This window comes from Anser brachyrhynchus (genome assembly GCF_964034855.1).
Source record: "Anser brachyrhynchus genome assembly, chromosome: 1".
NCBI classification, from domain to species: Eukaryota; Metazoa; Chordata; class Aves; order Anseriformes; family Anatidae; genus Anser; species Anser brachyrhynchus.
The window spans coordinates 31,408,022-31,431,312 of record NC_137694.1 but is presented as its reverse complement, the minus strand read 5'-3'; the positions used below and the strand labels follow the sequence as shown (position 1 = coordinate 31,431,312).

At 36.0% G+C, this 23,291-nt stretch overlaps 1 protein-coding gene across 10 annotated transcripts in view; it reads right to left on the bottom strand.

Moving 5' to 3' along the window:
* The window catches only part of CNTN1 (contactin 1), a 249,919-nt gene that overhangs the window by 22,380 nt on the left and 204,248 nt on the right, over window positions 1-23,291 (bottom strand). For all 10 annotated transcript variants that reach the window (XM_080570117.1, XM_080570109.1, XM_080570116.1 and 7 more), the window contains 5 exons: window positions 20,710-20,868; window positions 17,657-17,806; window positions 13,721-13,791; window positions 10,094-10,328; window positions 6,361-6,464 (listed from right to left, as the gene is read on the bottom strand). In XM_080570117.1, the coding sequence (XP_080426243.1) occupies window positions 6,361-6,464; window positions 10,094-10,328; window positions 13,721-13,791; window positions 17,657-17,806; window positions 20,710-20,868 (719 nt within the window). The remainder of the gene's footprint in view (window positions 1-6,360; window positions 6,465-10,093; window positions 10,329-13,720; window positions 13,792-17,656; window positions 17,807-20,709; window positions 20,869-23,291) is intronic.

The window sequence follows — 23,291 nt, the reverse complement described above, 5'->3', positions numbered from 1 at the left end:
AGATTTCAAAATACAATATGACATTTGTCAAAGTAGACAAAGTGTCAAAGAACCTGTAAATGCTTAAAATATGGGAAAAGCATCAATGTGAACTTATAACATCTGAAAATCCTTAGTCAATTAACTGTACATAGAAATCCTGTGAGATTATTTTTTTCAAGTAATTGCTCCACATTACATTAATTCATTATACATTTCTTCAGTAAATATGCACCAGGCCATACTACCTTCCTGACATACTTAGACCCAGTCTGAGAAGCATAACTAAGACAGATTCTAATGAATAAACACATTTTCTTCTGTTTCTTCCAGTGATTAAGAAGTTTTACAAAGAAGACTTGCTTCAAAAATAATTGAACCTAAACATATGTATTTGTTACCTTTTTCTCTGTGAGCTATGTGCACAGCAGCTCTTCTGCCAAATTGGCCCTTAGACTTCAAAGTTTTATCACGTACTACATCAAAAGTTCTTTTCCTCTGAGTAAAAAATATTTTTAAAGAACTGTAAGGGCACCTTAAAATACCTGCTTTTACCAATATATGAGGGCACTTCAGCTTGGCCACAAATATTAAAATGAGAGATTAAAAAAACAACAACAAAATAAAACAAAAAAAAAAAACAACCTAGAAAATAGATGTAGTATTATGTTATCCCTGAAATTAAGTATTTTCTATTTAAAAAAGTTGTATATTGCCTCAGGTATATTGTATGAAGATAACCTTGACAGATATAAACACAAAGATTAAACCAAAGAACAGGCCATACTGAGTTTTTATGGCCTCATTTTTAATCAGAGTTTCACAGCTTGCTATTTGGGGTTAGCTTTTTAAATCCATATTTAAATAGACAAAAAAAGGAACCTTGGTTTTCAAAAGCAGTATCGATCCAGCAGCACCTAAAATGCACCTCTTTACAAGCTACTGATACAAATATTTATGTTTAGATTTCAGACGCAATTACAAAACAGAAATTAAAAACAAAATAATTACTAATTACTAATAATTACTAATGAAGTGATGCCATTCCACATGGACTGCCACATATGCAGGGTGCTATTCTGCATAGCCTCATGAGATGCAAATGAGAGTAAAACACTGTATCTTCTGGGTTTTGTCTTTTTTATAACTGTAGGCATAAGAATAAATTATTAAACTAACCTTAGAAACTGAAAAGCTGTTCCCATTATATTTTGGTTTTGAGTATTTTTGTTCTCAGAATTCCTGCTCAGCTCTGCCTGTCTTCATAATGATTTTAGACTATGCTACATGAGAACTTTTAAAATCTTATGAAGAGGCTAATGCTGTTGTTAATTTCAGGCTCTAGGAAAAATTTTGCTTTGTAAGATTTGATTAGTGACATCAGGTATCCTGATATTTTGTCTTTTAAATAGCAACTGCTTTAATCTTCTATTTTGCTGATGTTAGTTTTCTCCTTGGAAACTTCAGTTGAGGTATATGTTAGAAGAGCAGATAGTTTGTCAAGGCGTTAGTATTGCAGTTCTCCTCTTTAAAAAATAGGGGTACAACTTTTATTTGACAAGGCTTTATTTTTGCTTATTGAAATTTAAATGTTTAATAAAACTATTTCTTTGTTTTACCTCAGAGTGTGTATTGTAGTTGAATGAGAAGAAGTGCAGTAGAGGATTTCTCTTCCCCTATTGTAAAACTACTGTGCTGGATACTGTAACAGCCACTAACACTAAACAGAGGTTACTCTCATTCACATACTAGAGTCTCTCGTCAGTGTTTGTTGCCTTAGTCTTGCCCATCACCGTTCATCCTGTGATAACTATAATTGGCTCCCATTTTTAAATATGGCATGCATATCTGCCTTTGAGCAGGCATGAGCAGGTAATTTTTAGCTCTGCAAATATATGTCCTGCACAGTGTTTTGGAGATGTAATCCACTAGCATCCGAAATTTCAGTTTGCTGTAATTTAGGCACTCCCACTCATGAAATTCCCACTTAACAAGGTGGCTTTCTTACTGAGGGAACAGCCTTTGCCCTGAAGTGAGTGAGGAATATGTGTCCACTCCATTCTGCAAGTTTCTCTGGAAGGCTGGCAACCTCAGTTTTTGATGAATGATTTCAAACTAGCATGGGACCCTAAACCATCACAGTCATTTCAGCTGAAAGCCTATGATCTTCAACTCAGAATTGTTTTTATATGATTGTAATTAACAAACTGTTGTAGATAAATTGCTGTTGTTGAAAGCAACAGCTGTGTGCCATTAGCTATTAACTTTAATTAACTCAAGCACGAGAGGGTCCGCACAGCAAGAACTAGAGGACATTAGGTCTGCCTCTGTCTCAAAATTCAAACAAGCGAAGGGCTATCTGTAAAGTTCTAAGAAGCCAAAAATTTATTAGTTACAATAGGACCAATGGCAGCTTTGCTGTAGATATTAACTGGTCATTGAAGTCCAATTCATTCATTTTCAGTATGTTCTATTCCGTTTAATTATTTGCTTTACCTAAAGACGGCAACGCTACATACACCCTATATGAGAAGCTTTTGTTAAACATAGGGCATATGCTGGAGGCCTTTGAATACTTGTAAAACTTCCTACAAGCCTCCTGTTCGTTTACACTACAGTAATGCCAATGACATAATAAGTAATGTACAGCATCAAACAACACAAGTGAGAACAATGAATGAAAATGTAAATTAGACCAAAGAGCATATTACATTTCAGGCAGAAGTAATATAAATTAAATCTAAATCCCAAATACTATTGTTCTTGGCTGCGATGTTGTGGACTTAACTACTCCTAGAGTGTGAATCACATCTATTTGGATTATTGTAACTGATCTTGGAAAATCAAAAATTTGAAATAAGATGATTCTCTTGATAGCTAAGAAAAATACCGTCTTCTTTACCTTATTCCTAGGTTTCTTTTCTCACATACACTTTAAAAGTCTTTTAAAACACTTAGAAATCTCCTTTTCACTCTCCTTTTCACTCTCTTGCCTCTTTGGAAGTGGTATCTAGAATGATATGCCCCATTGCTACAAGAATCCACATTTTCCCACTTTGCTCTCTTTTTTTATTTCAGAGCTTGGATAAGAATCTCAAACAGTCCGTTTTTTTCCTGGTGCTCTGCATTTACTTTGTTAGGGTAGACCATGAATCCTTAGGGGACAAGTGAGAGTATTTCACCCCAGCTCTACAGTTTGTTGAAGAGGTTAAGCCAAAACCAACAAAGGGGTCACACAGTGATCTGTGGAAAGGGAATGCCTCAGACATCATGAGTTTGAGCTGCTGCCTGTGTTGAAATCAGGGGAAAAAACACTATCCTACATTATCCTCTTCTTTATTCAAATTTTAATATACTGAAATACATCAGAAGGTGTTTCTGTAAGTGTCATGGAACAACATCTTTCATATTCATGGAAGTTTTACATAGGAGGGACATAAAAGAGACACTCTATTCATAATAAGAGAGAATGCTAATGATATATTTCAGTAAGAGGAACAATGGTGGTGAATAGCCATAAATGTGTTTAGTAAAATAAACATCTGTTGCATAGAAATAGCAGGAAATATATAGTGTCTTTGGTATTGCATGCACTGAAGAGCTGTGGCTTTTAGCAGGATATTGCAAGAACTCATAAATCTGAAATTCTCTGTATGGATGGAGATAGTTTTCATATTTTATCTCTTCTTTAAGTGTGAGCTGAAGACACTCCCCTATAATGGCAAAATGCATCAGCTCACACTCATCACCATGAGGGCAGTCATTCTGACAGTATGCATTAGTGTCAAAAAAATCTGACTCCTCCTAGTGTGAAAAGCATCATGTCACAGGTGAAATACCTCCAGACATTTTGCTCAGAATACTCCCACCTCTTAAACTCTAGCATTTAAGAGGTCAGTTATGCCATTTTCAGGTAATAATAAAGACCAAAGTGAAACTGAGAAAGTGTTCTGGTGAATGAGGGACTTTGCTAACAAGTGTTAGAGCTGAGCAATAATTAGAAAATAAGTATTGAAAAATTTCCTGATGCCTGTATGAATAGAGTCTTCCAGACATATTCATTTTAATTTTATAATGCAGTTTGACCCAATCTGTGCTCTTTTCTCCACAACTCATATCATAATTTCACAAAGGTAACCTACAGCCCTGACCTTCCAGAAGAGCCTTCTCTATTTCTGCCCTGTACAATGGTTCCTTCAGGGCTGATGGGGATGTCATATCTGATCTTCAGGAACATAAGACTTTTTTTTTGCTCTAGAAGCACAGGCTCACCCTTTGCTGCTCTGCCCTCTGCTAGAATGAGGCTTATTATTGTTCTAGAGAAAAGGATCTCAGAATGAACACATTACTGAATTCCATGGGACAGTAATTCATGCCTATTAGTCTGCTTATTGCTGTGTCAGATATTAACTTTTTTTCACAGTCATGATAACTAAAAAAACTTAGTTTAAAAAAGGAGAAAAAAAGAGAAGAAACTCAAGAGTCTAATACCACTGCTCATGGTACATATTCAAGCAATCAGCTCATGCTGGATTTATGGAAGTGTAATACTTCTCTAGGAATGAGTGGATGAACAAGTACTCCAGACCACATCCCTTACATCTGTATTCTGTGTAACAGAACTCTCCACCCATTCCCAGGTATCCCACCTTTCTTCAGAAGTGCAGTTATCCTCTTCCTAACCCAAAGGTCCTCCATGCTTCTCCATTGCAACTATATTCACTCTCCCCTGTCTCCCATTCTTTCTCAATGAACACTCTTCCCTCTCTTCTTTTCCTGATCTCTCCTGACAGCAATTCACACGGCTTTAGGTAAAATAATGTAAAATAAAAATGTGGCCAGAAACGCATATGAGAATGTTCTCCCACCATGTTCGTTCCCCATTCATCCTCAACACCCCTCCATACTTCCTGCCCCACTCCCCATCACAACCCTCAACATCCATTGCCATGTTCCATTGCTACTGCAACCTCAGCCTTTCCAGTGTTCTCCCAGCCCTCCTTGCTGCTGCTCTCTCCACACTTCCACAAGTCCCCTGGTGTGTGTCTGCCCAATGTCTGTTCTGGTTACTCCCAGCATAAAGCTTCTTGCCTATTTTCTGCAAATACTGTCCAGCTTGGAAGTGCAACACTGCTACATAACTAGCTGGTCTGAGTGCTATGTTCTCCACCCTGCTCTCAATTACAACCATGACTTCTTCTATTAGATCCTACTTGCAGAACCCATATGTAACACCAAACCACTTTACTAAATTAAGAGTTACCATTGATGTCAGTGGCTTTATTACAAACCCCAGTGTCCTCTGCTTATAATTTTAAGCATAATGTGTGCACTATGTGGAATCACGTTTTATATGGGACACTGTGCTATTTCGTATTGAGATCTTCACTATGATCTGTATCTTGTTACAATAACCCCAAACTATTACATATATCTCATGGAGACAAAAATATATATAATGAAATATGGAACCGAGTACTAGTAATTAAAAGAACATTTATTCATATACTTCTGTCACAAAGATGCATTCTGTGAGGTTACACTGCATTCGTCTATGTTCATTTTGGAACATGGAGTCTACCATCAAGCAGCTGACAACTTAAATATCAAAGCAAATCACTAACAAACAATGCCCAAATCCCTTTTCTGGAATGCAGCCAAAGTAAGCCGGCTGTACACTGCAGAGTTCATCAGCATCCGCTGTGCACCGATGATGTAAGACTTCCCTGCTGGAGAGCTACATGGCTGTTTGTAGTTGCACCCACCCTGTGGCTGTTTTCATCTTTGTACAAGGACATGAACAATTTTTACCAGTGGTACCAGTAGTTTTTACCAGTAGTTCTGGACCAGAAAAACACGCCTTGAAGCTCTTTCTGATGTGGAGAATAGAAACCATGAATAAAACATTGTCTTGCACAATAGCACTGTATCTGTTTTATTGGATTCTGGGCATTTGTCACCTAGTTTCACTTACTATAGGATTTGTGGGTGAATTATATTAATAACTGCTGATAATTTAAATGGGCCATGACTTACAATTTCATGTCCATGTTGACAATTACACCCAAAACTTAATTTCATTATGTTTTGAGAAGGTAGAGATAGGCATTCAATTGTGTAACATAAACAGACAACATTTGTTTGTGAAATAATGATGACTTTTTTTCAGTTGATCAGTGGATACACACCAGTTAATGTCTTAGTAATGAAGTACATAGCACCAAAAATAATCTGTTTCTTAAGACATGAAATCTAGACAGCAAAAAATAACTAAACAGAAGTGAACTCTAAGAACTAGAATGTTACAATATGAATTATTCTTGCATTTAACTACTAAAATTCAATTAATGAGAAAGCATGCAGTGTCACCTCTAAACTCACCTGATATCCTTCCACAGATTTCTCAGAAACATGGTGCCAAGAAACAGAAATTTCAGAAGATGACAAAACTTTTACGCTCACATCTGTGGGTACCTCAGTTGGAGCTGGAAGAAAAAACATGTTAAATATCCAATCTCATCCAGTGGTGAGATTATGTTATGTTCACTTTGAGGGGTTTCTCTCACTTCAGGACTTTGTATTACTTTCTTGATATCAGTGTGTTAGTCTTCAATCTGCTTTTACATGAGTAAATTTTAAATTCAGTGATGATCTGTGTGGGAAAGGACTCTATAAAAACAAAGCAATGATCCTATTACTTGGCTCAGACTATGTATTTTTATGCTTCAACAGATTCCATTCTGAAATTTGTGTAAATTAAAACCTGGCTTTGATAAAGAACTGATTGAAACATTCAGTGATCTTTTACTAAATTGGACAGCAGTTGACAGATTAAAACATATATATCAAATATTTTTAAGCTAGCTACACACAAATATTCATGTGTATATCATTTAATCACAATGACACAAAGTTTTTATGAGACTATATATTAGATACAGAGCTGGCTAGTGGGGCATATAAATCTGAACATATGTGTGAAATAATCCAAGAGCATCCTTCCATCAGCTATTCATCAGACAGTTGATTTTGTTTGTTTTCTCACTTTTGGACACCAGCCAATGCAGAATACAGATCACTATAATGTGACATACGTTTATTCAGGGCTCAGAAAACTAAGTTCTAGGTAAATTATACAAAGGTGTTAATTTCGCTGCTGCTTTCATTTTAAGTAAGGTAAGGAATTTGAAAACTCATAAACTTAGCAATGTCTACAAAAGAGAAAGTTTTCCAAGCTAAGGACAATTCTCTTTTGCGAAACAAGTTGCAACAGACAGGCTTGAGAGCCTGAGCTGAGGAAAGCTTTCATATACTTGATCTTCCAACCGGGCATCAAGTCAACTATGCATCAAAACAGCCACTGTTAAGAAAAAATCAGCTACATCTCTTATGAAAATTATCCTGGGCAACAAAATAATCTTATATGCAAAGTTACCTTTTGTAATTGTCTTTCACTGTCTGTTAATAATGCAAATGTATAATTAAAAATGATACATTATTGCAAAATTGTTTTCACAATGACAGGCATTTAGATAAGCAAAAGGTCTGGGCACTCACTGCTAGCAATCATTACTCTGCAATGGAAGGTATGACTAGCAGTTGTCAGATATGGAACTTGGTTTAAAATATGTTGAAATGCAGAAATTCCACAGTCACAAAAGTGAATAAAGATGTCTACAATTATAACTAGACACAGATACATTACAAAACACACTGTTTAATAGAAATGCTGTCGTTATATATAAGTATGCATGCACATTTGTACATATCAGTATGGAATACTGTATATTTCTTTAAAATTCCACTGTCTTTGAGAGGTTATGATTTCTGACAGTAGCAAAATCCCTTGCTATTTCAGAGGTACAGAGGTACAGGTGGAATAGATGTGATCATCTCATCCAGTTCCAAATCAGTGACAGACTCTTTATTGTTTCAATTACAGAATTTGCCAAAATGTTTCATACTGAAAAGTTCCAACTGACAGGGATTTTGCTGATACAATACTCTAGACAATAATTCATCTGCTTATGCTTATTCATTAACTCTATGTAATTTATATCCATATTTGGCATTTATGTTCTACAAATATTTTGCAGTCTTTTCTGAGCCAGAAAGATGACATCAGCTGCTTTTCTTCAATCTTCTAATTCAGCAATTCTACCAATAAAAAAAATAAAGTGTGCTTTCCAGTATGTCCTCTTCTCTGAAAAATAGTGACCATTGCACAAGTTTCTTCTAAAAGTATAATTTTACAAAGTTAAAGCTGGAAGCCAGCAAGCATGCTACATGGTACTGAGGTGACTTTGTGCAAGTCCTGGTGCCAGCAGAAAACTGCAAAATGCTGTTTGGATTAACTTTTAACTGGATTAACTGGAAAAAATCTTTCTAACTTGTTCTGCAGTTCCTGTGTTTGATATGGTCCTTAAAGAAGGTCATAGCACAAGAGCTGTTAACATTACTAGTAAGGTTTAGAGCACCACGAATCTGACAGTTTTGGTGCTTCTTGTGGTTGAAATCAAATAAAAGAAGGTTCAATGAGCTTCTATTGCTTTTGCTGCCTGCATCTGGCGTCATTTGTGCACAAGTTTTTCTATCAATAAAGCGTCTGATCTTTGCTAAATTGTGCTAAAATATCAGCAACCACAGAAGTGATATCTTTATCTGGAAACTGGCACTACTGCCCATTTACTTTTCTTCTTCCTTGTGGAGCTACTAGGCTCTGCCATGTCTCTGAACTTAGAGAGCTATACAAACACACTCCCATGCCTGACATGGTTAGTATAAGCCTAACATAAACACATGGGAGCTTATCAGTCAGCTGTCGATAATGTCTCTGAGAAACGATGGATACTGAAATGTTATTTGGCAGATATGGCTTTTATTACACCATAGCAATTTATTAACTCATTTAGACAATTGCAAAAAGAATCATTCTTTGCTGAAGCAGCTGTTGAAGATGATATCCTAAGGTATGCTTTTCTGATAAAAAGGATTAATATTAATCACTTCAGAAAGCTAAGTGTTACTAGCTTGAATCCTGAATTATCATAAGAAACAAAAGGACTACTTTATCTTTTCTCTGTGTGTGGGCGATCTGTGTGCAAAGTTCCCATTAGTCCTAATGGGAAGCACGAACATAAATCTCCCGTAAAGTACACAGAGTAAAGACTAGAGTCGGAAGTGTGAGAATGTGGCCTTGTTATCATATCCCTCCTCTTGGCTCTTTGGTCTGGATCTGCTGACTTTGTGAAGGAGGGTCTGTTCTACAGAAAGAAAAATATGAGAAATTATTTGGGGTTTTGGCAGAAATTAATAAACTGTATTTTTTTAAAACAGGCTTCAGTGATTATGTTGCAATTACGATATTGTATATACTTCTTCTGATTTAAGGTAAACCTTCTTCTAGTGCTTTCCCTCTCCTGCTAAGTTCAGAAATGTCATTTAAACTTCAATAGTAAAGATCACAGCATGTGAAATAATTCCAGCAAGAACTAAGAAAAAGATTTTAGTGAAATGTCAAAGAGGTTTTCATTAAATTATTCACTTGGTAGCTCAAGCATCCAAACCAGAGTAAAGAATGTGGCAAGGCTAATTTATATTAGACTCTAAACACACTTGAAATATAACTAAATAGAACCGAGCCATCATTAATTCAGAATTTTTGGGCTAAATTCTGATACTGACCTACTAGAATAATAGGCTTTAGTGTGGTCTGTTAAAAAAAAAAACAACATACATATGTCAACCACATGTATTAAGATCACAGAGACAAAATAGATAGATAATGATGTAAATGTTTTAGGTAAAAAATGCGAAGATGGGAATCTATTTTTAAAAGATTCTTAAATCTTTTAACAAGAAGTGTGAAAAATCTTGAATGCTTCTTCATATTGCTCATTAAGACAGCAAGTACAACCAAGTGTTCTCCACTGTATAGAAAGTAGAGTTTGAGGTTCTTTATTATGACCTGCAAGTCTTTTGTGAGTGAGATATACCCTCCTTGCTGAAGGATAGTTGGTATATTCATCAGTGACAGGGACCTGGATTTCTCTAATGATGTTGGTAGCACTGATTTGGGCCCTCAGTGTGAAAATTAACTGGAACTTTTACTCACCATCTTGAGCTGAATAAATGACAGCAGTGAGACTGAATGGTCCATCCCCTTTGTTGTTAAAAGCTTTCACTTTTACTTGATACTGAGTCGAAGGTGGCATCGATTCATCTTTGTGGACGTACCGTCCAATTTCAGGATTAGTAACTGTAACTCTTCTCCATTCTTTCTCACCAAATGGCTTGAAAGCCACTATGTAACCAAAGTTATTGCCATAGTGGTATTCTCTTGACAAAGGCTAAAGAGGCAAAAGATAAAACATTGATTATTGTAGACAATCAAATAGATAGATCTCTAAAGAAAAACAAATAATACAGAAAGCATCAGAAAGTGTGCTGTAAAAAAAAAAAACAAAAAACAAAAACCTAAAGTTATATTTTCTTCTGTTTTACTTCTACGGTTTACTCGCATCCCCTTTAAAACTGTGCCACCTTCATTATCCAGGTCTGTAGTGGTAGTACATTTGCTATTAGTACATATGTGGATGAGCACAGTACTCATCCACATATGTAGTAGTACATTTGCTACTAGTACATATGTGGATGAGTACAGTACATTTGCTACTAGTACATATGTGGATGAGTACAGTACTCATCCATACTCACTATAAGACACATAAAGTTATTGCCTACAGAAAGAAACCAAGAACAGTTATGTACTAAACCATCATCAGCTGTAGCTAGGAAAAAAAGACTTTCTTAAGGAGTAAGTGAGAGAAGATATGAAACACAGACACAGTATGCAAGAATCTGGGTCCACCTGCACATGTAGAGATACCTGCGCAAGACAGAGAAAGAAAATTCAAGTGGCTGGTCTAAATTATATTCATTAACCTAAAGTTGGTCATCTAGGCCACCTGCGCAGTTGATGAAGAGAGACGAGTAAAGGAATGATTAATCCTACCTCTTTTTAGTGATGATGGAGGGGGTACAGTTAGCTGGTTTAGACTACCTATCTAACTTCTAATTGGTAAAAGTTTAAGTAAAAATGACTTCCACTTTCAGCATGACCATTAAAGGTATCTATCCAAAGATATTTCCTGAAACTACAGTTGATTTCCTATATGTAGAAATACTGGAAAATACAAAATTACAGAAGACCATCTGCTATAAAACAAAACTCTTTCACTTACCAAAGCTCTACATTCAGTGATTCTTCATCAGTCCGTGCAGCCTTAACCAAAACTACCAGATAGTGTGGCCAAAATCATGCACCTGAAAGCTGACTGAAAGTATCCTTTCAAAACAGACCTCCTGCATTATGTTTTCCCATCCTGTAAACCTCATAGAGATGAAATAGCTTATCTTAAGGCAAAGATCCTGGAACAGTATAACAGATACTAACTCTTGTCCTTAAGCTGTTCGGTTACTTGTGTAGCACTTCAGATAAAATTCGAGAAACCTGTCATGCCAAAAGTGAGATGGATATTTGCTGTCTAGTTGTGATGCCAAGCACATGTCATCTAAGTTTAGATTCACAGACAACCCTGCAATTCAAAAGGTAGAAGATTTCATATATTGGGTCACCTTTGATAACTGGTCTTCCAAAATTATCATTGTGTGCAGCCGCCTAAATTCAAACAGAATCCTATCCAAAGTAAGCAGTCTGGATAAATGGCCCTAGAATGATTTTCAGCCAGAGAAAACTTTAGAAAGCCAGGACTGACACTTTAAAATTATGTTCTAGAAAGTCTTGAAAATTTGAATGAGTCAAACGACTTCACATAATAAGGCATAAGTAGCTGAAGAGTTTGAAGTATTCACTAAAAACTTTGAAAAATGAAATAGAAAAGGGAAAGGCAAACAGGGAAAAAATGAGGAATGGACATGCCACTCCTAGCTCTTTCTTGGTTCTTCTTCCCAAACAAGTCTTAGAAGAACTTTGATTGCATCTCTGGCTGTCTCATTCAACTTGGGCTTATGAGTCATAGCAAAAACTGAAAGGGGGTTGGCAGCAACATGTGAATCTACCATACATTTTGTTCTTTTCTTAATTAAGGACTACTTTAAGTAGTATATGCAAATGTTAGCACATTTTGGGGAATCAATATACAGCTTTATCTTAGCCTTACAGACAGATTGGTGTCTATCTATCCTGTGTCAGACAGGCTCTGTAAATCTAATGCCTCCATTCAAAACACTTGCTAGGCATAGTAGTAGAAGATTTTTGGAAAGTAAATATTTGAAGCCATGCTTAAATTGTCTAGTTAAATGAGTTACTCATTATAGAACACATGTAAAATCATGACATTAGGTAAGAGAAATAATTGGAATATAAATCTACTTGGGCATATAGGAAGGACTAAAATGATCTTGTACTTCTTGCATTAGTCACTCTCCTCCTGGTTATAATTTTTGTTGTTTTTTTTTCATTTTGTCACAGACAATTTTTCACTGTACTCACAATGCCAGGAGTCTTTACCCAAAATGCAGTAATTCAGACACATCTACTTCTTGACCTATTGTTAGTGGAACTGAGAAATAAACTTTTCAATATATTTTAACAGCAATATAGATTTTACTTTTCCAGAAAACTTGAATTAACTTAGAAATCTTTCTCAGCTGAACTTAGCTAAGAAAAGGTTTTAGAAAACATCTTAATTTTTTGAATATTTTATTCAGTTATTTTGGTGTTCTATATTTTATCTCTGTCTTTTTTCCCTTTCTTTATTTTGCTTAATACGTAATCAATACAGAAAAATGAACGGCTTGGAAAAAAGAACAAAGATATCATTGTGTGGATATCAGTAAATGGCTAAATTGTGGCATGAGGCAAGATTGTTTTTGTGTTACTGGTCACACTAGCATAAAATAAAACATAAAATATAGAAGAATTTCCTTAAAAATCCAGTTATTAATTATGACGGGCTGGTTTACAGAATGGTGATATCGTCTTTGTTTCATCACAGAATCACAGAACTGTAGGGTTTGGAAGGGACCTTGAAAGATCATCAGGTCCAACCCCCCTGCCAAAGCAGGTTCCCTAGAGCAGGCTGCCCAGGTAGGCGTCCAGATGGGCCTTGAATATCTCCAGAGAAGGAGACTCCAAAACCTCCCTGGGCAGCCTGTTCCAGTGCTCCGTCGCACTCACCATGAAGAAGTTCTTTCGCATGTTGGTGAGGAACTTCCTGTGCTCCCTTTTTTGACCATTGCACCTTTTCCTATCCCCACAAACCACTGAAAATAGGTTGGCCAAAAAAAGCTTATACATCTGTACACAGCACATCAAAATTACAACTAAGATGTTATACTTTTAATTGTTTGAGAATCGGCACGCTATTCAAACTGCAACTTAAAAAAAAGGCTCAGAGAGATATCTGTAGAATTTTCAAATGCAGTTAGTTACATCAATGCATTATCATAGCCAGTACTTCTTGTGTTTCAGTCTCTTCAAAACATATTCAGAGAGCGTTTTAGGCCATGTTTTAGAAATGTCCAATACATAAACATCTAAAATATCATACTCCACATTTCTTTTAATGTATTTTTATGAGAAAAGTCTGAAAATCCACAGAGTGTATACAAATCCTGCTCTCACAGGAGCCAACGACAAACCTTCTGTGGGTCTCAGGAGCAGCAAGATCAGAGCCAAGAAGGTATATGCTTCATTCCATCTCAGTGCGTTACTTACCATCCACGTTATTGTCAGCTCTCGATTGCTTCCACCCCCTCCTCCAACATCAGAAGGAGCCACATTAGGAGCTAGAAAAATAGAAGAGACAAGAACAATGAATACAGAGTATGCAGTCATTAAAAACTAAAACAAACAAATAAACAAAAAAACCACCAACAGTATTATTTACTTCTCTTTTATCAGCAAAGCCAATGAGCACACATGGCCCACACAATTAAAATAATGATAGTCTGTAACAACTGTGAGTCTGCAGTCTTGCCAAGACTAATGTATAGCTACTGCTACAGGAAACATACCAGTTCTAACCGTAGTTAGCAATCATTCTTCTTTCTAACCATACTCTCTATAAATATTTAATTTAATATTTAGAAATGCAACACTCCTTGTAGGCCTTAAGAGAAACACAGTGTTTTGTTCTTGTGTTTCTTCAGATGCTGATATTCCAAGGGCTCAAGCACTCAGGGCATGAACATGTATTTACCCTAACAGACTGTGATTAGTTCCATCTGTTTCAATGGATTTACCCACAATGTGTAATGTTAAACCCACGGTTACGTTTTTGAAGCATTGTTATCCCACTCCTATTCTGGTTTAGATGAGTGGCAAGTGTCTTCTTGATTGGCATGGGTAGATACTCAGAATTGAAGCTGGCCTAGTACTTCAGTCATTTACTAATTAATTGCATTTCACACTGATGTTCTGTGGGACGCAACAACCTGTTGATCTCTCATTGATGCACACCTGAGTGGTAAGGTAAGATACTCTCGAGAGCCCCATTACAAGTCATTCCTATATTTTCATTTCTGTAAGACTCTGTTACTACCTAAACTCTCTTAACTACAGTAAGCAGCTGAAAACTAAATTTTCTCTTTGGAAAAGATATTCCTCCAAAATTAGTCTCTAAAATGATACATAAAAAAAAAAAAATTGTCAAGAACCTTCTAATTAATTAAAGACTTTTTTTTTTCCACTAAATGTGATGATTGCTATCCTCTTTGCTGTGTGTGTATTTATTTGGTATCTCTGAATACTAAGGACACACACGGTACCACTGCAAACTCAGGAAATAATGTTTAATCCTATTTATTGTACATTAAAGATGCCTTTGGTGATCATGCATTAGCTACATGTTCTAATGACATGAACATGTTCTTTGTGTTAAAACGTTCTTACATGGTCAGGCATTTTTCCTACTAATCAACAAAAGTCACAAGATCATAGAGTTATAGAATACCCTGAGGACCCACAAGGAAGGGACCTACAAGGATGCTCTCCAGCTATTTAAGTGAGATGTTTGCTGAGGCCTTCTATTTGGGTCAGTCAGGAAGAAACAGGAAAGCAGAAAAGAATTAATGTTTTTATAAAGGAAAAAAAAAAAAGTAAAACAAATTTGAAAATGGAATGGTTTTGCATTTGGTGCATGGTTTATATTATTTTTTTCTGGCCTTCCAGAAAACAAATCAGTGGAGAATGAGGCCAAATATACATATTACGATAATTGAAAGGGAAGCTTTTCTTGGAATTATTAACTTATAACCTGACCTTGTTATTACTGAAATACACAGCAGTCGCACTGTCTATTACAAGCATGTAGCTCTGTAGCTAAGTTAGAAACAGAGGTTTGCTAGAATGCTTAGGTAGTCAAAGAACATACACAGGCTGCCAGAGGAGAGGAAAAAATCACCTTACAAATCACCTTTTTCAGGAGAGTTTCCCTCAATCTCTCTCCATTAAAACCAGGTTTCTCCCTTCATTAATACCAGGTTATGAATTCAGACAGCAACACTTAGAAAATTACTATAATGCATCCAGAAGCTAAAATACATAAAAGCAGCCTTTGATCAATTGAATTTCAAGAAGTCTGTGAAATAATGTGTGTTATTGACTGAACAAGTAGATTTATTAGGAAAAAAAAAATCTTTTTTTTTTTCCTATTTTTTTTTCCCATAGGACATATTCTTGTCATGCTAACAAAGAATGCTAGTGAAATTAAAGTTCTACAAGAAGGGAGGCTTCAGAACTGAAAAAGACATTGATAACATTAGAGTTTAGCAGACACCATTGGTCGGTCACATAGTACAGCAGAGACACAGCATTGTTTGTTGCTGTTTAACACAGAACAAATGTTAAAAATAACTGCAATGTATGGAAATGGATTGTTGTTTACACAATAAAATATTTAACTTCTTCAGGTTTACGTGAAAATGCAAAGTACTGGTTCTGTAGCACCCTGGAAGTTGATACAGCAACCTGAATGCTACTGTTGGTGCTTATAACAAATTCCAGCTCCTGGCAGGAAATGCTCTTGGGCTCAGAAGTTTATCTGCAAACTCTTACAGATTTTTACTCTGTTTTGGCATTGCAAGAAGTCCTGTCTGATGCTTAGGAAGCTTATGCTAACATTTTGCTTCATTTCACCAAAAGTGTCTATCACAGTCTGCCAGAGCTGACAATGGTGCTGTGCACTGGGAATGAGACAGCAGACTAAACAGACTACATCTTGCAGAGGCATTGCAACCTGCTACAAAAGTGGCAGATATGCCATTTTGGGGGTGTGTGGAAGGAGGCTAAAACTAACTCCATGAATGTGGCACTGCAAACTTCAGGACACTACTGTGCTCACTACCTGTGAGCACTACTTCCGAGCCTCCCACCTCCCCACAACCTTTCTGTCTCCTTTCTGACATTTCAGAAATGTCTGTTGTGCATCCAGCACCCCAAGGAGCACACCCAGATTTCTCATTTAGATGCCTGGGCCATGTTCAAGTACAGCTGTTGAGTCAGAAAACATGCGAAGTCAATTTTATAGACAGTAATTTAATTTTAATTTAAGTGTTAAAGTTCTGTGGATTTTCTTTCCCTGTCTAGATTAATTTAACAAATCTGTATTTCCTTCCTCCCTAAGGAACACATTTTTTAATGGACCAGATGCGGATCTTTATTAACAAATGCTTTGATATTTGCAATGCAAATATATTTTGTTTTGAAAACGCTACCTAATCAAAGCAATGACCTAGCAGGTATAATTGCAAAATTTCATTTTTTTCACTTTCATTTTGCATTTTGAGTTTACAACCTCAAGCTATGGGACAACTGTTTTTTAAAAACTATAAATATATCAAGGCTGCACATGGGTGCTAATATGCATTGAGAAGGATATACTGGTACACAGGCTTTGTTGGATACAATCTTGTAGCAGTGATACATTACTTCCTAGAGCACTGCTGTTATCTCCATTGTACAGTCCAAACAGAACGTATTATCTTGAATAATTACATCTAATTCTTTATTCTTAAGAATCCATTTTAAAAGGACCTGCCCAAGACTGAAGGATATTCTTGAATATGCTCAGAGATTTTAACACTAAGCAATTAGACTGATAAGGGCATGTGTTATGCCAGATAATGTCACACCTCTCATGTGGAATAAGAGGACACAAGACCAAACCTTCCGTCACAGAAAAATAGTGTTATACTGTAAGACACACATCTTGTCATGTATCTTTTAGTTATAATATAAACCAAATAGCAAAAGGACATTTTCCTTGTCAGAAACATGCATCTTTCTTTCTTTTTTTCTTTTTTTTCCTAAGCCCTGAATCCCATTGCAAACAAGGCAAGTGCATGCATTTATGTACACCAGCTCAAGGATAGAGGTGGGGTACCTCTAAAAGATACAGTATGACTGTTTCAACAATGGAGACAGATTTTCTGTTTTTATCAGGATGTTTATTTCCTGTCTGATGTAATGCTAGGATATCTAGAAAGTCTGGTGTTTCCTCACTAAAATCTACAGTAGCTGGTGACTAAAAATATATTCTGGATTTGCATTTTATGATTTTTTTTTTATTTAAAGCAAATAAAATTACAAAATTGACAGGAAAATGTGAAAATAAAAAGCACACCAAAAAAATGACATTTTCTGTTTACGTACGAGCGCCTTCAGTTCTAATTCTCTGTGATGGCATACTAGGTTCTCCTATTCCCAAAGTGTTTGTTGCTATTATTCGGAACTCATATTCCATCCACGGAATTAAATCAATCACTCTGGCAGACTCCATATTTCCTTCAATATCTGATGGCTCTAAAAGAAATGAGAAATTGCTTTAGAAAACAGCATTTTTACAATGAGGTCAGTTATCAATGAAGTTTTTAAATCCACAAACTGCCACTATTCTGCAACCACACGCATCCAGCTGAAGGAATGCTATACATGAGGGATACCACATTTTATGAGTACTCCTGGCAATGACTGGGAACTTGGAAAATATGACACTATCTTGGATAAACTCTTACAGACTTGTAAGTTTTAACTGGGTGTGAACTAGCAAAAGAAGTGCATTTAATGATGAAGGCATCCTTATTAATTACATGCTGCTGTTGTAGAATTTCATTTTTCCTACATAAAAACTCAAGGAGAAATCGCATAAGAAAAGGAGTAATGCATAAGAAAATAAAAAATCATGAAATAGATAACGGCTGCACAGGAGTAAATATAGGGACTGATCAACTGATAGAGTGGTTTATAAAAATGTGGTCATATTTTGATGTACCTTACTAGTGAGTGTGTTACAACCTGCTATCTAGTTCTAATTTAACAAGGATAAGTGTTCTTATAATTCCTGTGAAAAAGATGTACTGTTGTCATAAGGATGAACTTCTTTACCATACATGAGAGGCATAACTCATGACTCTTTTTGTCTATAATTCACAGACAGTAGTGGTTGTTTCTGTAGCTGTCTGCAGCTACAGAAAGAGGATTTTCATTTCTTGTGCAGGCCAAGAACTTTGTCAAACTGGAGTCTTGGGGTCAGAGGGAGATGAGAAATAACATATTCTGCACTGAAAAGGTGGCTGATTGGGAATTACAATATGAGCACAATGGCTGCAAAAAAACAGGAATAGCAATGTTACACAACCTATTTACACGTATTTCCATACTGTGAAGTAGAACATACTTCTTTCATAAAACACACTTGGTATTATGCAACCTGAGATGAATTATTTGGCTTGGGAAGGATGGTAGTAGTAGTAATAATAACAATATTTTCAAAGTGCAATGCCAAAGTACATTTTTTTGTTGTTGTTTCACACATTGAAAATTACCAACATTAAATGACAGCCTAAATACTGATGAGAGATCAATTTGGACCGATCATTGTGGTTTTTTTTCATACAAAAATGAACACTGAGTCAAACTGGGAGGAGCCCAGAAATTAAGCAATGCACTGGCTTGCAGTGGTTCCAGTGATGGTTACTATGGTGATTTCAGCTATTTTTTGAAGGCATCTATAGAACAAAATTAGTCAGTGTTGTTCAAATGAAAAAGCAATGATTTTGAAAACACTGGAATAGTTCATTTCAACTTTTCAGAAAGGAAACATTTCTATCTTTCATGCTAGCTTCCTAAAAAATAAATTTAAGAACGTAGGTTCCTCCCTGTCCAAAGATGTGAATCCCATTCAACATGCTACAGGATAACATTCTGACTGTATGTCTCAGTGACTATCTCATTAATTACACAAAGCAGAAGAACTTCAGAGATGCAGAGACATGCATCCTGTCATGCCTGTAACACTGCAAATAAGGAATATTCCTGAGAAGTGAATTTTTTGAGCAGAAGTGTCTGCTCTGAACCAGAGTGAAGATCTGAATCCTGCACTTGTATCTCCTACACAAATGTTTCTAGTTCCAGTAACACGTAGCACAATAGGTGGCAATATCAGAGCTGTCACCCCCTCTTCATATTTTTTTCTTATATCTTCCTATAACCTAGCCACTCCCCAAGAGCATATTCTTTATTAAAAAAAAAAAAAATCAACAGAAAATAAAATATAATTTATCCTGAAAAAAGGGAGGCTGATCCAAATGGATCCTCCCTCCTGCAAACAGTCACTTGAATAAATAACCAATTACTTGAACGACTCTAATTTTTACATTATTTATTGTAAAAGTTCAAAGAAATCTATTCTACATAAATTATTAAACAAGATACCAGAGATAGAAAGGGACTGGAGGACCTCCTAGTTTAATTTACCAAACTACTTTACCATAAGCCATATACTAGTGCTGGCTGTTGGAGGTAATTATATACAACGAAACTACATATACTACATATTCTAGGAGAGAAATGTGATTTAAGGCAGTAGCTCTATTATTAACAGAGATTTTGAGGTTAATATGTCAATGTCTATTTCTTAGACATATACCTCTGCAGTTTCAAAGGACTACTTAATTAAAAGAAAATAGCTGAAACCATTAATTTTCTTAATATTAAGAAATCCTGAGTGTGTGATGCCCTAATTTCACAGGAAAGAACTGAAGTTATAATTTTCCAGTGTCATAATGAATTGTATTGATAAATACACTCCATATAGCTATTAGCAATGCTATCCATCATAAAGCATTCAAAGATACTGGTGTTATTAAAATATTTTCACAATTTATGTATTTTGTTAAATCTTGTAAATAAATACTATATATGTCAGCACATCCTATGTTCAGGTAGGTGTCTCCTCAACTACAATTATGTGGCACACTGATGACATCCAGTGGTTAGAAGGATAATCTTAGCTGTGTTTTCTCTAGGGGTGCCAGTTTTAATGCAAATGGTAAGTAGTCTGTTCACAGAAAAAGTAGACAATTTCAGCCAACTTTCTGCATAACAAATACAGAACTTAAGACATACTTTTTTCATCCAAAGTAACCTGCAAATATATATATTTTTAAATTCCAGTAGCTGATGTGGAATATTACAAGCAACAAGAGATTAATATATATATATATATAAAAAAAAATATAAATATATAAAAAAAATTAAAAAAATAGAATAAAAATGTTGACAACACACTGATAGGACTACCTGCTCCCAAACTCTGTAGCAGACATTAATAGCATCCCCATTTTCCTTCTACAGTGGCTGTTTTCTGATTAACAATCAAACATTTAATAATCTATTGGCTTTATTATTTCTGGCATTACTCTTACCTGTTTTGGCATCTTTCCACTCTTCAGACAGAAAAGTTTTTGACTGGATAGTGTATTTAGAAATAGGGCTATGATTGTCTGTTCCACGACTCCACGTAAGTGCTACAGCAGTGTCTCTAATTTCTTCTACTCTTATACCTCCGGGAGGGCCTGGAGGACCTGAGGAAAAATTCAATTCACAGATTAAATATACTAAAAAAGGAAAGTTTATTAATTTTCCTGTTTGCATTTATCAGGTATGAGGCTTTTGAGCCTCACTTTCTATGTAAGAACAGATGGAAAATGTGTTTATACATACTTTATTATTGTATAGAGTGATTCAGAGGATAACTGTTCTTGCATCAGAAAACTATCAAATGAAACTTCCATGAGTCCTGCCTAACTAGTAATACTGAGAACAGAATTTCTTAAGTGAAAAAGGGATACTTTATAACTGTTGCTGCTCTTTTTTGAACGATGAACTCAGAAAAAAAAATAAAACCTTCCTTTCTAAATACCACCTAATGATAACCTTTTGGAAACCTTAATCTATACTTCTGCTTGTTCAGTTTTGGCCTGAACTGTAATTTATATGGAAAATCTTGAGACTTATACTGGAGAGAAATCATACCTTGAAAAAACATTTCTATAAACCTCTTCACATTTCTCTTGGACCCTCATCTTACCCCACACTGGATAAACCCACCATGAGATTTGAACTTCCTATGAACCGATATAAACTGAGTAAAAGAAAAAGTAGTCACTGTCTCTCTAAAGGCCTACTAAAGTCTGCCCATAACAAGAACCTCAAAATCTATGCCAAAATGTGGAATCCATTCCACCCAGTGACCCAAAAGCAGTCTTCTGAATTATAAGGGTGAAATCAAACAAACCCTGTATACCAGAATCAATCTACAAAGATCACCAACAAAGAACAGAAGCTGTCAAAGAAAATATTTTTCACAAAACTGTCTCTTCCAGCCTTGATTATCACAAAGTGTCTATAAAATATTTTCAAAGAATAATTTCTTTTTCTTCAAAAGGCTGATACCTGCATTATATTCTAATGAATATAAAATTTCATGAACTAAATATATATGTTTGTTTTATGGCATATTGCTATCTTCCCAACACCCAGCAAAAACCTTCTAGGTAAAAGCTACTTGTCTTAAACCAGTTTACAGTCTCATCCTTACACTCTTCAAGTATCAAATACCATTTCTGCTCATAACAACTCATTAAAATAGCCATGTTAAAATAACAGCAATTATTCTCAATCCATATTTGCTTTTTCATTCGAGAGAAGAGAGTGGTGCAGGCATACACATCTGTGAGTGTTGAAATCTTGATCTGTAAAAGATGCCACAACATTCAGTAAGCTGTGCTAAGAAGAAACAACATCCAAACTTACAGTAATTCTCTAACTCAAAGCTTAACACCTACTTACAAACTAGCCTATAGATATTTTCAGATTATTCTTTTCACATTGACTGTTCTGGTTCTGTTATTATCCATCTGTTTTATATGATACACAGTTATGTGATATGCATTACCAATCGTGTCAAAACAGAGACAATGAATGAGAACTATTGTGAAGTAGTTTCTGATTCCACTTTCAGAGATAACAACATGCCAACATGACTCAGGTAATTACTCAACAATCTGACTGAACAAGTCTCAGAGCACATTAAAAAAGAACAACAACCAAACAAGAAATAACAGGATACATTTATCTGCAGCATGTACAGGGAAACCACAGAAAACCAAAACAAAAACAACTCAACAATAAGAATGGAATGAGATTCCTACACCACGTATAAATACATGTGCCAAACGTATCTTCGGGTCTTGGGTTCTTTACTTTCTCCATAAAACTGAAGAAAAAGGAATCAAATGAAATGAACTGAAACAAATAAGAGTACGGAAACGCTCATCAGTACCAGGTCTTTCTTTCCTGCCTTCTTTGAGAGAGATCTCCTATAGCTTCTCACCCCACTATGAAAGTTTCCGTAAATAGCATGTGTCAAGAAACACCAAAGACCTTCAGGAAAGTGCAACCCCCCCAGGGTAGTCTGTGCCTTCAACAACAGGGAACAGTCCTGTAGGGTTAGAATATAGTGGGCAGAGCTGGGTGCTGGTAAGGGAGTCCTGGACACCACAGGCATTCAGGTGACAAGCTATAGCATACATCCAAGAGTGCATAGGTCTGAACTCCGCCCAGACTCCAGAGACAGAGCTGGAACAGGCACATCTGTAATACAGCTCAGGCCAGGACTGAAAGCCAAGGGCTGAGCTTAAATAGGGCTTGTGGGCCCTCCATGGTGGGTGTCCTAGATGAGGGTGATCACAGCTGTTAAGGCCTGTTGGTGTACTCAGGGGACTGACAGCTTGGTTTTCTGTGCACTACTACCATTATCAATTCTCCTGAACACACGAATTTTAACACTCTAATGTCAAAAAGGACAATCCATATGAACCGTTATAGTGTCCTGTTGATGGAGAAAATATCTTCACGCATCTGCATGAACAGTGTCTATCCTTGAGGTGCTCTGGAACCTAACTCTGTGTTTCCAGACTTTGCTGTTGCCTCTTACCATCAACAC